The following is a 14,425-nucleotide window of genomic DNA, read 5'->3' on the forward strand; positions in this document are numbered from 1 at the left end:
TGACCTCAGGATGACTGGTTTAAAGCCACATTTTCTCCTCAGCCGACCTGGGACTGAATGGGTGCAGGGCTGGCCTACTTGAGGATGTCCTTTCCCAGGCTGGGCCCTTTTGCCAAAAGGGCCCAGCCTGCACACCTGCCATGTTTTCTCTGGAGCTGTGTCTCAAGTGGCCCTCTCCCTTGAGGAGCAGCAGCGCCAGGCCACATCTCATAAATGCCTGGGGGAGGGGGGCCCCCTGATGATAAAGGTTTCCTCCTGGACTGCCCCCCATACCCTCTCCAGGACCCCAGTCTGGTGTCCCTAGGAAATCCAGAGGGGCCCCTGGAGTGGGAGGTAGAAAAACCTCCTTGTGGCCCATAACCAGATCCCATCCCCACCCCCACTGGCATTCCTGATCCTTCCCAATCAGACTCCAACCTCCTCTGGCCTTATTGTGTCCCTTGCTGTGCCATGGAGCAAAGCTGCCCACTGTTCCCTGCACAGGGGTAGCCTCTATCCAGCATGCTCTAGCTCTGCAGGCAGAGAGAACTGCAGAGGCAAATAATCTGGGGCAGGAGGCGTTATGTTTGCAGAACTGGAGGCAGTTTGTGTGTCTGGAACCCAGAAAGTAAGGGACAATGCCTGGTTCATGGAGGTGATGAAGCCGAGAAGCCATAGGAAGGACTTTTATCTTTGATCCAAGAGCAATGGGAGGGAGATGTCATTGTCAGGGTGTAGGCAGGGAGCAATGGTCTGCTGTGGAAAGCTCTCTCTGGAAGCAGGGAGATCCAGGAAGGGGCAGTTACAGTTATTCATGTGGGAGAGGCTCTCAGGACTTTGTGGGGTATGATTGGAGGATCCCAAGGATCCCCAGCCCAGCTGAAGGTAAACTTGAGGCACCCATGCTCACAGGAACTGGGTCACTAAGCTTGTGCCCCCAGATGCTAGCCCAGAATGTTGGGCTTATCTGATGAACAAATGGGTGGTGGATGGATGGATGGATGGACGGACAGTGGGTGATTGGGTGGATGGATGGCATCTACAATCTGCTGCAGGCTGTGCCAGCCCTGGAGGACACTCTGCTTCTGAGTCACAGAAGGACCTCCAGGCCTGAAGGACCCGACAGGACCTCCTGAACAGGGACCAGACTTTCCTCATGACCCTTTTGGCCTCTGAAATGCACTCAGCCCTTCCCAGCTTCTCAGAGACTCTTTGCTCCAGAGTCAATTTTTATTTATTTTTTCCTCATACACTTGACTTGCCAAACTGTGACGCCAAGCAGCCCTGTCCTTCAGCCGCATTGCTGCGGAGGCCCCGGATGTTGCCTTCCCGGGAGCCAGTCCTTCCTTTGAGCTGCCTCAGGTCCCAGCTGGTGTTCCCCAGAGCAGGGCCCGAGAGAGGCATGCACAGGCTGGCAGTGGTCTGCTTTCCACTGTGTCCTCTATTGTCTCAGGCCTGGCTCTGTGCCCCTGCTCCAGATGCCAGGCGAGCTGGGCCAGCCACTCAGAACAGGTCAGAGACGATGTAGTCGCTGTGGACCCCATCAATCACCCCTTGGCCGTTGTTGTGGACGAACCAGCAGCCCACCTGTGTGCCATTATGGACATCCTTCCTGTAGTCTTTCTGGTAGCCCCTGGAGAAGGGAGAGAGATGCTGTGATACACAGGGTAGGCGAGATGGCTGCTACGCTCATGGACCAAGGTTGAAAAAGGCTGTGACCTTGCCAATTCCATAATTCTCTGGCCAAGAATGAGGTTGCATGGTTACTCCTTCTAGGGGGCTGAGTTTGGCCTTTCCCTGATTCAGAGGGGCCTCAAGGAGGCCAAGACCCCAGAGGGAAATGAGGGAACCCCACGGAAGACAAAGCCTGCTGGACCAATGTGTGTGGGCACAGAGGGCTCTTTCCTCCTGGCTTGTTAGGGGGCAGGGTGAGGATGTCAGGTGGGTCCCCGCACCTGGTGACTGCCAGCCGATATTTCTTCACCAGCATTGTGGCATGTATCTTGGAGGGGTCATTGCCTGGGTTGAGGTCAGACACTTGAAAAGCAAGGGGGCGGAAGAATTGTCCTGGGAAGAAAAACATTTACTCTGTCAGCCCCTGCCATCGCCCCACGTAGCATGGCCACTGGCCTTCCAGGGTTAAGGCAAAGGCTGAGGGGGTGCTGTGTGCCGGGCTAGGATGGCCTTTCACATGGCTTTTCCCTCTGCCCTGAACAGCCTGAAGCTTGAACATTCCATACCCAGCAGCCCGTGTGACTTTGTTGACATCTTGTCACTGTCCAGCACGTAGAAGCCCAGAAAGTGAAGGTGGATGTGATGTTTCTTCCACACCTGGTGCAGAATCACCTTAAAGGTAATCCCTTTTCCAAAGGAGACCACCATAGCCTCCCTGTTGATCTTCACAGAGAACCTAGGGGAGAAGAGGAGGACAGCCAGGGGCACAGTGGCCATGGCACCAGGCATCTGAATCAAGGACATCTTGGCAGAGCCCTCCCTGTGCATGGCACCTGAGAACACACAACTCCAGAAACTATCTCAGGGGTGTGGAGGAAAGACATGTCATGCGTGCCGACTATACCTCCCCTGAATGCATTCTTGCTCCTCCTTAAGCAGGAAAGGGGCTGTCCTCGGCATCCGGAGGCCTGGGATCCAGTCCCAGCTCAGCCACTAGATTCCTGGGCAGGTTCTACCCCGTTTCTGAGCCTCAGTGGGAGTAATATTCCAGCTCTGCCTACCAGGGTCTGGGTAATCTAAAGACATAGGAGAGGCTGAGCAGATTGGGAACTAATGACTTCAGCCAGAGGAGTTGCAAATAGGATTCTTGCTGTTACCAGATTGCCACGCCTACCTGATCCTTGGGTCCATATAGCCCTTCCCTCAAGGTCAGCCCTATGAACTGTCCAGCTACCAATTCTGGTTCTCACAGGGGCCCTAGGGGTTGGCTCAGGTCTACCATGGTCACCCTCCCCCCGGGGCAGGGGCTGAACTCTGAGGCCACCAGTCTTCCCTGTAACCCCGTATGGATCTTCTGTCCTCAGATTTCTACAAATCCTTCAAGCCTCCTTCTATGGAGTCCCGGTATGGCGCCTTACCTTTCTGAGGTGACCGTGACTGTGTCCAGCCAGCTGAAAGTACTCTGTGCAGCCCCATTGTGCAGGGTAATCTTCTCTGTGGTCACCTCAATCCGCAAGTCCATCGGAGAATTGACAATGCCCACTTTGCCAAGGTAAGTCTTTCTGTTCTTAGAGTTAGAGCTGTTTCCCTGGTCACCAATGATCTGCCCATTTACTGTTAAGCCTGCCAGGTGTAAGGGGCAGTAAGAGACCAGCGAGATCTTCTGATCAGCTAGCCGTTAAGGATGTGCCTTTCTCCTCAGCCAGACTTGCTGTGAGGTATCAGAGTGAGGGTCCCCAGAAGAGACCAGAACTTCCCAGTTAACCCAATCTGCTCCTAGACACTCTGGGTCATGCTGGTGTCTGAGGGCCTCAGTGTAGACCTGTCTCTTTGCCTGGGCCAGGAAGTATTATTGTTCAGAGAAAAATGATTCCCCAGCTATAGGCTGAGTCCTGCCTGCAGGGCCAGGCTGCCCTTAACTCTAACCATCTCCCCAACACACTGGCCCCTGGGGAACTTGGCTAGCCTGTGGTTCTGGACAGCCCTCTCCAGCATGTGAAGATGGGAGCATTGTGGGCAGAGTGAGGACCTGGTCCATGTGCCCACCCTGGGGATCTCCAGGCCTTCCCAGGAACACCCTTGGCCCCAGCCCCACCCTGCAGCCCCCACCTGTAATGGGGTCCTGAATGAGGCGCAGCACTGTGCCTGGCTCTTCATCAATATTGAAGCAGATGGCATCCTTTTTCCCTCGGACTTGGATGATGAAGTGGGGGTCTCCGTCCACTGAGGGCACATCAGAGAAAAGGCTGATCCTGGGGCCTCACCCTCTGGCCTCTGTGGGATGGACTCCTAGGCAGGCAGGAGGCACTGGGCCCTGTGCCCTGTGCCCTGAGCCTTGCCCCCGGAGGAGCCGGGGAACTCACCATAATAGTAGGGTGAAGAAGGAGGCTGGTAGCTGGCTGTGGACACAAAGGGAGAGAGGGCTGAACTAAACAAGCAGGCCTGGGGAGGCACCAGACCCCACCCAGAGTTTGGTTCATACCCCTCCCCTTCCTGCTTCCTAATGCTCTCAACACCCACCCACCCCCATCACCTCAGGACCCAACCATCTGCCTGCCCCAGGGAGCAGATTTAGGAAGACTCAGGGGGATGCCAGGGCTATGCTGGGGCAGGGGACTGTGGTCGCGGTGTTTACTCACTCTGGTAAGCTGTGGCGGCAGTCACTGAAAAAAGAATCCAAAGGGCAGTTGAGAGCTGGGGGCCTTGGGTGCCCTGTTCCCAACACCTGTGCCTTTTGCCTGTGTGGGGGCTACTAGTGCACAGTGAAACCCCAGCACTGACAGACAGAGGGTGGTGATGTGAGCCTTAGCTTAGGCTATAGAAATGGGGGCATGCCCGGGAACTTCTTTCTAGGACTGGCGGTGATATGATGCGATTTTAAGGCCAAGGGCGTGGCACTCTGATATGGCTAAAATGCAAGCCATCAGATGGTCAGCTTGTCTGTCATGAGTAATGCTCACAGCAGATCCTGCCCGCCACTCTTAAAATCCTGCCCCATCCCTTGTTGGGGTGTGATGAGGCTTACAGCTGTCTTTGGTAGTAACACACACACACACACACACACACACACACACACACACACACACCATATGCACGTACACACGGGTGATGTTCAGGGTTGTTCTAAGGGGAAAGCTGGATAGAACAACCTGTATTGATGGAGATGATGAGGCAGGCAGGGGCTGGGGTAGCTCTGCCTGGTGGAGATGGGCTTGTGAGGGGTGAGGCTCCAATTTTATGATGAGGGAGACACAGGATGCTGTGGATTTCAGCTCAGGCACTGCAACAAGTCTGCCTGGACCAAATCCCTGGCTCAGCCACCTGCGGACGGAGTGCTTGCGCACACAGACCTAACCGCTGTGCCTCAGTTTCCTCACAGTAAAATGAGAACCTTACTCAGAGGGTAGCCCTGGACTCATCGACTGTGATGCCTGATGTGGGACATGCTCCTTTTGCAGGCCACATAATACTCTCCTACTGACTGTCCCTCCTTGGGCAGAGGAAGCCACCTCCACTCAACGGACAAGAGCCCTGGAGCTCAGAGAGGGGCAGAGCCAGGCCCAAAGTTGCTCATGAGTGGGCAGCAGAGCTGGGACCTGAGCGCAGGCGAGCTTGGAAAGGCCTCCTGGGGTCTCTCTTGTCTCCCTCCCCAGACCCCACCTAGCTGCTGGCTGAAGCTCACCTGATTCCTCTGGCCCTGTGAGGGAAGAAGGGGAGAAATGTGTTAGAAGCCACAGACTTCTGGGGTCTGGGCCAATGTGATCAATATGCTGCCTGTCCAGCCAGCCCCAAGCTGTGGGCCTCCCAGCAGCCAGCTGTGCTCCCAGAACAGGAAGCTCCTGGCCTGGCCTGGACCTGCTCTTTGCCTCCCATCACCCTGATGCGCCCCCCCCTCCCCCCGCCAGCCTATGTGGCCAGTTGTGGGATACTCAGGACTCCTCTCTTGGGGTATGGGGAGCAGGCCTGGTCCCAGCCTCCAGCTCTCAGAGCCTCTTCCTCTGGCCATCCCCAGGCAAGTGCTCAGGGCTTAGCTTTAAGGCTGGGAGTGCTTCTTCCTGTCTAACTGAGCCCTTCCACGTTGCAGCCCAAGTCCCTCTCCCGGAAGAGACCCTGGGCAGGGTCCTCACTCCTGTACTCATATCCCTTTAGAGTCTCAGAGGCCCCTGATCACCCCACCCCCCACTGTCCATGCTGCTGGCTTCACTCCCTCCACACATGCTCCCCAGCGCTGGGCCAGCTTTCCTTCAGTGCCCCTGGGCCTGCTCCTCTTCAGCGGGGCTGGGTCTCCCAGCCTGGCCCACTCCTCTCAGGACCCCCGAGGCCCCAGTTGAAGAGAAAGGCCTCCCAGTTCTGGCCTTCACTCCCCGTGTCCACCTTCGCCAGGCTTGTCAGCAATAGCCATCTGGTTGTCACTGTCCTCAGGCTTGGTCACCACCATGGAGGTCAGTGGAGTCACAAAGTGGTACTTGAGGGACAGGTCCAGGGCCTGGGCAGTGAGGTTCTCCTTCTCACTTCCATGGGCGTTCTTGCTGTAGGGAGGGGCGTGGCGAGAGGGTCAGCCTGGAGCTCAGCTCCCTGCCCTACATTGACTCCCAGCACCAGGCCAGGAGCCCCAGGGGCAGCCCAGGACCCCCTGTGCCCAGGGTGGAGCCTGCTAGAGCTCAGAAAATACTGGTTCACCAGCTCCCTGGGACAGATGGAAAGGCTGTGCTTCCTCTCTGAGGGGCCTCCGTCTCACCAGCTATAACGTATAAGGGGCTTGCAATGGCCACTGCAACAGCCACTCCTGGTGAGTGCTCAGCAGGCGCCAGGCCCTGCACCAGGGGCATCACAGGCTATTCCCTCTTAAAAGGAGGCTAACATGTCTCTCCAATGGTCCCCGGCTCTGCCCTCGGGGGACTCAGGGCATCGCTCTCCATTGCTGTCCCCGGATGTCAGGCTGGGCTCTCCCCTGGACAACATTCTGATGGACTGGGGAGAAAAGAGGGCAGGCCAGCTGGGCATGTGCCTGGGGTGCACTTCCGGGGTGTGGCCCGGTCATCTTCCTCTTTGGCACCCGCAAGGCAGAGCCTGCCAGGGGCAGGCACAGGGAGAGGCTGGGGCAGTGCCAGGGCCCAGTGTGGGCCCGGCTCTGTGAGGGGTGGTCCTGGGTCGCCGTTTGTCCAGCAGCTGCTCAATGGTGAGGTAGGCCCAGAGCCGCTCGATGTAGCTCCCGAAAATGTAGTCCTGCTCCTGCAGGGCCTTCTCCATCTCCTTCAAGTCCACCTCCTCCGTGAAGGTCAGGTCAGTGAGTGCCTGGGGCAGGGATGGGACAAGGTGAGAAGCACAAGGAATGGAGGCCTGAAGCCAGGTGGGCCTGGTTCAGGGGCTGCCACTGCTGGACCGTCAGGCTCCATCAGTGCTTGATCCCCCATCCCCAGCCCATATCCAGGCCCAGCCCAGCTTACCCCGTGGCCCTTCACATCCGCCTTAAAGTTGTTCATGTCCTCGTCCACCAGGCGCCCAGCCACCACAATCTTAGAGCCATCATAGAAGTGCTGGTAAGTGTTCCGGGTCAGGTCCAGGATAGCGTTTTCAGGGTACTCCACCTCCACTGCGGTCAGCAGCGGGTTGGCCACCTCCTCATAGAAGCCCTGGAGTCCACAGAGGGGACTTGGTCATCTCAGGCCACCAGGGCAGGCGGGCACGGAGAGGTGTGTGGGAGGGTTCTCACTGACGCTTCCGAAGTTGTTGAGTCCCACAGGCTGGGCTGGGCCCAACCTGACCTCCACTTCTACATGGGCCTGGCTGTGCCCTTCAGTGTGTGGGAACCCCCTCTGCTACCCCAACCCCACCGTGCCCCACCCTATCCCATGCACTCAGAAAAATACAAGCATTATAGCACAGAGAAAGCACTCAAGAAATGTTTGTAAAAATGAAGGGAAGGAGGAGAGGACAGGAGGAAAGGCTGCCTAGAGAAGATGTAGGGTGGAAGCAGGTGGGGATGGAGGCCCAGGGGTCCTCGGGGGAGGCGGAGATACAGGCACCTGTGCCAGGAAGGGTTGGTGTTGCCAGATTTAGCGAATGAAAGTACAGGACATGCAGTTAAGTTGGAATGTCAGATAAACAAGTTGATTTTTATTATAAGTATGTCTGTTATGGGCTGAGTTGTGTGCCCCCAAATACCCAAATATGTAGGTTAAATTCCTTACCCCCCAGTTCCTCAAGATGTGGCCTTGTTTGGACACAAGGTCTTTAGAGATGACCAATTCAAAATGAGGTCTTGGGATGGACCCCAGTGCAATGTGCCTGGTGTCCTTATGAAAAGGGACAGACACACACAGGGGAGAGGATGTGAAGAGACAGGGAGAAGCCATGGAGAGAGGCCTGGCAGATCCCCCCTCGGGGCCCTCACAAGGAACCAACCCTGTTGACACCTTGATCTTGGACGTCCAGCCTCCAGGACTGTGAGACAGTACATTTCTGCTGTAAGCCCCCCAGTTTGTAGCACTTTGCCCTGGAAGCCCCAGCAAACTAATACGGTGTCCTATGCCATCTTTAGGGCAGACTTACACTAAAAATTACTTTTTTCCCCCCAGAAATGCATATTTAAGCGATGTCCTATATGTGCTGTGGCAAGCCTATGGAGGAACCCCTTCTGTGCAGCCCGATGACGAAGCTAGAACCATTAATGATGGGTAAGAACCAGAGGTAGATTTCAACTTAAGCGGAAGTTCTTTCTAATTATTGAAATGACCACCCGATGGCACAGCTCCCTGAGGAAGGAGTGAGCCCCTCATTCCTGGAGGGGTGCAAGACAAGGCATACCTGCAGCTGCAAGTTGGCATCGGAATCCTCATAAATGCGCCGGGCGAACCAATCGTTCTCCAGGGCCAAGCTTTCCAGGAAGTTATAATTCAGATTGTTGCCAAAGCCCAAGTTATATAAGGGGAACCTGCCTCCAATGGCACTCAGCACGTTCTCCTGTATTTTAGCGGGTCTGCTTTCACCTGCAATATAAAGGGGTATTCACACTCTAGCCACTACCCAGACAACTGTCTGGACCCGCTCTGTCTGAAGAGATCTGACTCCTGCACGTGCAGCGCGGGAGGCGTCATGGTCAGGAGCCTTTGTCAGGCCAGAGGGTGGGGAGCCCTGGCAGGGGGAGGCAGGTCCCTGCCCTCAAGGGGCTCACAGTCCGTAGGAGCCCTGGGGAGAGCTGCCCAAGGTCTTGCAGCAAGCGGGCTACAGAGCCTGGAGCAGCAGCCAGGCAATGGGGTTCTGATTTAGAGCCACGGTCGTCTGCCTCACCAACATTGGCGTCCCCATCCGTCAGCATGATGACAATGGAGGTGCTCCTCTCTGGCACTGTGTGCTCCTCCCGGGCCTTGTTCAGCATGCTGATGCCTGTCAGCAGCCCGTCGTTGATGTTGGTCACTGGCATACAGAGAACACCATGGGAGGAGGCCCTCAGGGGACCATCGTGGAGGAGGGGTTGGGACATTGGCCCTGCTCATGTGCCCAAGGACTCTGTCTGCCAGTACGTGGTGATACTCAGTAAATACTGACTAGTGAGTGAAGAATGAATGATTTAACCTTTCAAATGGGGTTCAAACTGTCTCTCAGGGTTGCTGTAGGAATAGAAGCACATGGTGATGGTAAAAACAATTTGGGAAACAGTCAGATGGACTCCTAGCCCTTCACTGGGAGGACAGGGGAGCAGTACAGACATCACTTGTGATTTTCTGTAAGAAACAACCAACAGTAAAGGTTTTCTGTGGCCTGATCTTGCTGGGAGTTGGGGTGCACCCGCATCATGGATTAGAAGCAGGCAGATGGGTTTTCTAAACCCTGAGATCAAGCCTGAGGACCCCACCCCACTCCCATCTCTCCCCCCAGCCAGGGTCTGCCGGCCTGGCCAGCAAAGCCTGTGCCCCAGGGAGGAGGGAAACAGGCTGCTCAGGCAGAGGGAGGGCAGTGAGAACGTTGCTCTCCCCTCTGTTCTTACTTCCTCGATCTCTAATGTTCTTCACAAACTCCCTGGCCTCCTGGATGTTCTCAGGAGTGGCTTGAACTAAAGTGTCTTTCCAAGTGGTCACATCGTAATCAAACAGGATGAAATTCAGGTAGTCCTCCTCTTTTATATCCTCCAGGATTTTGAGGAGGGCATCCCTTGTCTGGGAAAGAGGAAGACAGGCAGACAAGAAGCTGGGAGAGGGAGCCACAGACAGCCTGCTTTCTTCACAGCTGGGCTGGCAGTGGGGCCCCTGTGGCCTGCAACAATGGGAGTGGCCATTGCTGCCTTTTTTATCCTATTCTCCTTCCTCCTCTTTCACTGGAAACATCAGCTTTGTCCACTTAAAACAAAACTGTCACCCATCGTGGGTGGCTCAGTTGGTGGAGTGTTGTTCCGTAATCCAAAGAGGCTGTAGGTTTGATTTCTGGTCAGGGCAAATACCTAGGTTGCAGGTTTAATCAGCAGTTGGTGCACCTACAGGAGGCTACCGATTTGTTTCTCTCTCACATCGATGTTTCTCTCCCCATGCATTCCCCTCGCTCTATAAATTTATAAACATACCGTTGGGTGAGGATTTTTAAAAAATATCTCCCTCCCCCCCCCACCTGTCACCCCCACTTGCACAGAAAAGAGTACCTGCTCCAATTTTCGGCCATACATGGAGCTGCTGATATCAATCACGAAGACCACATTCTTAGGCACCACAGGAAGGCCTTGAGGTGCAAAGAAGTGCACAAAGTAGCCATTGACTATCTGGAGAGGGGAGAGAGAGATGAGAGGTCATGTCCATGAAGCAACCACATGGTGGCTAATCTTGCAAATAAAAGCTGACAGTTAGCAGGGCGAGAAGACGATGTCAGTTCCCACCCTCCTGAGTGTGCCACACAGGTTCTGGTCTGCCTGCCACCCCCATGCCCTGCAGGAAACGTGGCCTTGGACCGAGTATCCAGGGTGATGGCGCTAGATGCAGCTGCAGACCCTCTCCTCCCACCCCCCAGCCCACACTCCACTGTGATGCGGAATCCACCAGCCTGATGAAGCCAGTAGGGAGGTACCTGCACGTTGGCTGGAGACTCTCTGTTCACGTCGTAGGTTATGATGAAGTCTCCGTTGAGGAGGGTGTCTCCACAGGTTGGGCATGAACGCTGTTGGTCCAAGCTGGGCTTGAAGGACACATGGCCCTGAGGGAGGGACATGGGGGGGTCTTGCTCAGCTTATCCAGGCACTGCCCACTGCAGCCCTCAGCCCATGGGTGCCTTGGGGGCCGTGCACATCCCCCCTATGGAGAAGCCCAGAGGTGGGCACCCGGTAGTCCTGCCACCACCCAGCATACACTGGACTTCCTGCGCACTGCTCTCTCCTCAGAGATCAGGGGCAACTTGGAGGATAGTGGCCTTATCTGATGCAGCCTTTGTCTTTCCCTGTTCAGTGAAGTCCCTGTGTTCAGCCTACTTGGCCTTCAGCACTGAGAAGCTACTTAGGGAGGGGAGCTGTGCACCGTGAAAAGGAGCTTCATGTTGGGTGGTATGTGTTGGTGCCAAGAGGAGGAGGAGGGGAAAGGAAGCAAAGCAGGGAGGTGGGAGCGGGCACTGCCCTGCAGAAGCCAGCAGTCCTCTGAGTGTGTGCTCCTTGGGCCTCGCCCTACAAGTCCTGAGTGACTTATGTTTGCTCTTCGTGTAAACATGCATGCATCCACAGCCCATGGTCAGCAAGACCCTGAAATAGTAGGGCCTTGAGGATCAGAGTCAACCACTAGCACCAAGAGTAAAGTTCCCTTTCAACTTCCACCCCCTCAGTGTGGAGTCAGCAGATCTAAATGACTCCCTCTGGCCTCATTCTCCTTATCTGTAAAACAGGGGCAGTCACCTGTCCTGCCTACCTCCCAAGGTAGAATGACACTGGGCTTTATAAGTGGTCCCCCCACACATACCAGTTCCAGCCCAAGCAACTGGCCAAGCACTTTGAGGTAATTAAGCAGCCCTACTGGCCCTGCTGAAACTGGGGGACAGGATGAGGGGTTGGGGAAGGGCTCTGGGGCATGTCACTTCCTCAGGCGGGTCATCCTCAGCAAGCAGCCCCCTGCCGCCAGCATCCCCACTCCTGACCAGGTGGCCATTGATACGGTGATGGCAGCAGATAGACACACCCTCACGAGCATCACCCAAGCCCTAGGGCTCAGACTGGTCCTGCTAGGGTCTGGGTTCCTGCCCCTGCCCCCCAGGCCTGAGAGGCATCTATAGCACCTTTTTCCCTGAGAAGGACTTGCTGAGGGCGCTTCCCAGGAGGTCATTGGTGATGAATGAGGCCTGAGCATCCAGCATGCTAATGCCCTGGGGCTCAAAGATGTCTACCTCGATCTGCAATGTCCAAAGATAAGGAGATGTTACTCAGTGACAGTACAGAAGCCAACTTCTAGGACAGGGCCCAAAGCGATGGGTCAGTGGTGGTGCAGGGACCAGCTTGTAGGACAAGTCTGTGACAGCCACACCTGGTGTCTCCCACCAAGGAAATGAACAAAATGGCTCTTCAATGGTACTCTAACCCCAAAGCTCTCCAATGGCTGCCAGGTGGTATCCAATTTCCACCATGAAATCATTTCAGATCTGATATAGGTAGAGCCCCGTTATAACCAGTTACCAGCACAGAGACACTTTGTGATGTTGCCCCAAGGGTCCAGCATCCAAAGATCTGGGTGAGTCCAGCCCAGCCTCCTCCTCCCCTTGGCCCAGTTGCTATGGCCAGAGCCATTGGAGTTCCCCCGAGCTTCCTCAACCAAGTGGTGAGGCCTGGACTTCTGTGTCCTTGACCTTGCTCCGAGCTCCACTCCAGGGGCCCTTCCCCAACCGCCCCTCGTGTGCCCACAGTTTCAGCAGGGCCTGCAGAGATGTTTGATTACCTCAAAGTCCTTGACCAGTTGTTTGGGCTGGACCTTAAGGTACATCTCGTACTTGCCCTTGTTCCTCTTCAGTAGCTCTTCGTAGGTCAGCTCAAACGTGACCTTGCTGCCCGCAGCCACATTGACTGACACCGTGAATTTCTCCAACTTCCACCCAGAGGCCCTGAATGGGATGCCAGACAGCGACTGCCCCACAGACTGCACAGCCCCACCCACCCTGAGCCTTGGGTTCAAGTCAGCCCCTTGGGGGAGACACCTACTCACTCTAAGCATCATTTACCTCAACATCAAAATGGGATAAAGTGGTGAGAATTATGGACACATTTTGCAATAATAATGATAATAACTGCTGCCATTGTTGTTTGCATCCCTTACAGACCAGACATTCTCCCCCAGGCCTGGGGGTCCATACTTACTTGACCAATCCAGCTGTCTTGCCCTGGGACACAGCCTTTTCATACTGCTTCTTGGCGACTTCCTTCTCCTTGACATTACCAGGGTAGGTAACACCGTCGATGGTCCTGCAGGGAGAGAGTTGGGGCTCATGCTGGGCCAGACTCCCCTCCAGAGCCCAGAGCCAGCAGCCATGGGGACACCCACAGCGTGAAGTTGGTGATGAAAGCGGTCTTGGGCAGCTCCACGTCAAAGGAAACCTCCTTGGCGGCATCTGCGCGGTTGACGGCCCTCGTGGTGACAACATTGTGAGCAAAGCAGGAGGTCACCTTGCAGCTGACCTTGGTACTGTAGACCTCAATGTCCTCAGCCTTCTGTGGGAGACGGGATGGTGATCAGTGGTGACCTGCCAACCTTGGCCCTGGGAAAGAGGTCTTCTAACCTGGCCACTCCTCTTCCCAAGGCCCTGCCTGGGAAGCACCCCAGTCACCTGTGTGGGAAGCCTGGTGGCCTCCTCCATCCCCCTGCTCAGTTGGCCACCTCTGTCCTGATGATGGGCGCCTGGGCAGTCCTGGTGCCCCTGGCATGCACTGGTCTTCCTGAGCACCTCTCTCCCCTCGGAGACCAGGGGCTTCTTGGCGGGCAGAGGCCTTGTCTGATTCAGCCTGTGTTTCTCCCTGTTCACTGGGCCCCACGGGTTCCTTAGCTCAGCCTCCCTCATTGCTCAGCAGCAAGAAGTCACTTAGGAAGGGGAGTTTTGCACCATGAGAAGGAACTTCACATAATGCCAAGAGGAGAGGGCGAGGGGAGGGAGCAAGCCAGGGATCAGAGGGGGTGAACTGAGGGAGGCTCTAGGGAGATGTCTGGGTAAAACATGGCCTCCTTAACCTTGTAGTCTGTTATCATGCAGCCTGTAGCCAGTAAGACCTTATAAAAAAACAAAGGTGACCCTGTTCTCCTCCCTCATAAAGCCCTCCCGTGCTCCCCATTGCCCTCAGGACAGTGTTCCCCATGCTCTGAGGTCCTCCAGTTGGGTCCTGTCACCTCCACTCTGGTGCTCTGGCCAAGCCAGGTCTCTGCCCCTCTGACCCCGGGGGTCAGAGACCTGTCCCAGCTCGTCCTGCTCACCTTTCACACTTCCATTTAGAAAGCTCGCCCTCTACCCTCCTACTGTGCCCTTTGGTAATTGTGTGATTCTACCTCACAAACAGGGACTTATTTCCTGTGCTGAAAATAGACTGTGGGCAGGACTTCATGTCCCCAATATTTTCTTTCCCCCGGGTGCCAGAGGGGGGTCGGGGTGGTGAGGGGAGGTGAACTGAGCATAGCTCTAGGGAGACGTCTGGGTTAAACGTGGATATAAAGATGCTCCGTGAAGGTGTGAGGGGGGCCTTTCACCGCCCAGCCCAGTAGCAGCCACTGCTGGGTAAGTGTTTGTGGAAGGAAGGACGGTGCAATGGCCATCCTGGCCTGCATCTGGGGAGGAC

General features: G+C 55.7%; 1 protein-coding gene across 1 annotated transcript; it reads right to left on the minus strand.

The window, feature by feature from the left end:
- Window positions 1–1,396: 1,396 nt before the first annotated feature.
- LOC118668587 (inter-alpha-trypsin inhibitor heavy chain H3-like) lies at window positions 1,397–14,194 on the minus strand. The gene is made up of 21 exons (XM_036333804.1): window positions 14,144–14,194; window positions 13,146–13,312; window positions 12,962–13,066; window positions 12,546–12,708; window positions 11,893–12,006; window positions 10,705–10,830; window positions 10,286–10,402; window positions 9,641–9,809; window positions 8,944–9,069; window positions 8,461–8,642; window positions 7,101–7,286; window positions 6,809–6,948; window positions 6,028–6,182; window positions 5,336–5,350; window positions 4,293–4,316; window positions 4,017–4,052; window positions 3,763–3,876; window positions 3,072–3,276; window positions 2,220–2,389; window positions 1,935–2,046; window positions 1,397–1,612 (listed from the first exon to the last, which is right to left on the minus strand). The coding sequence occupies exons 1-21, from the start codon at window positions 14,192–14,194 to the stop codon at window positions 1,483–1,485; spliced, it is 2,607 nt and encodes an 868-aa protein (XP_036189697.1). The 3' UTR covers window positions 1,397–1,482.
- Window positions 14,195–14,425: the final 231 nt, after the last annotated feature.

This window comes from Myotis myotis, unplaced genomic scaffold, assembly GCF_014108235.1.
Source record: "Myotis myotis isolate mMyoMyo1 unplaced genomic scaffold, mMyoMyo1.p scaffold_m19_p_13, whole genome shotgun sequence".
NCBI lineage: Eukaryota > Metazoa > Chordata > Mammalia > Chiroptera > Vespertilionidae > Myotis > Myotis myotis.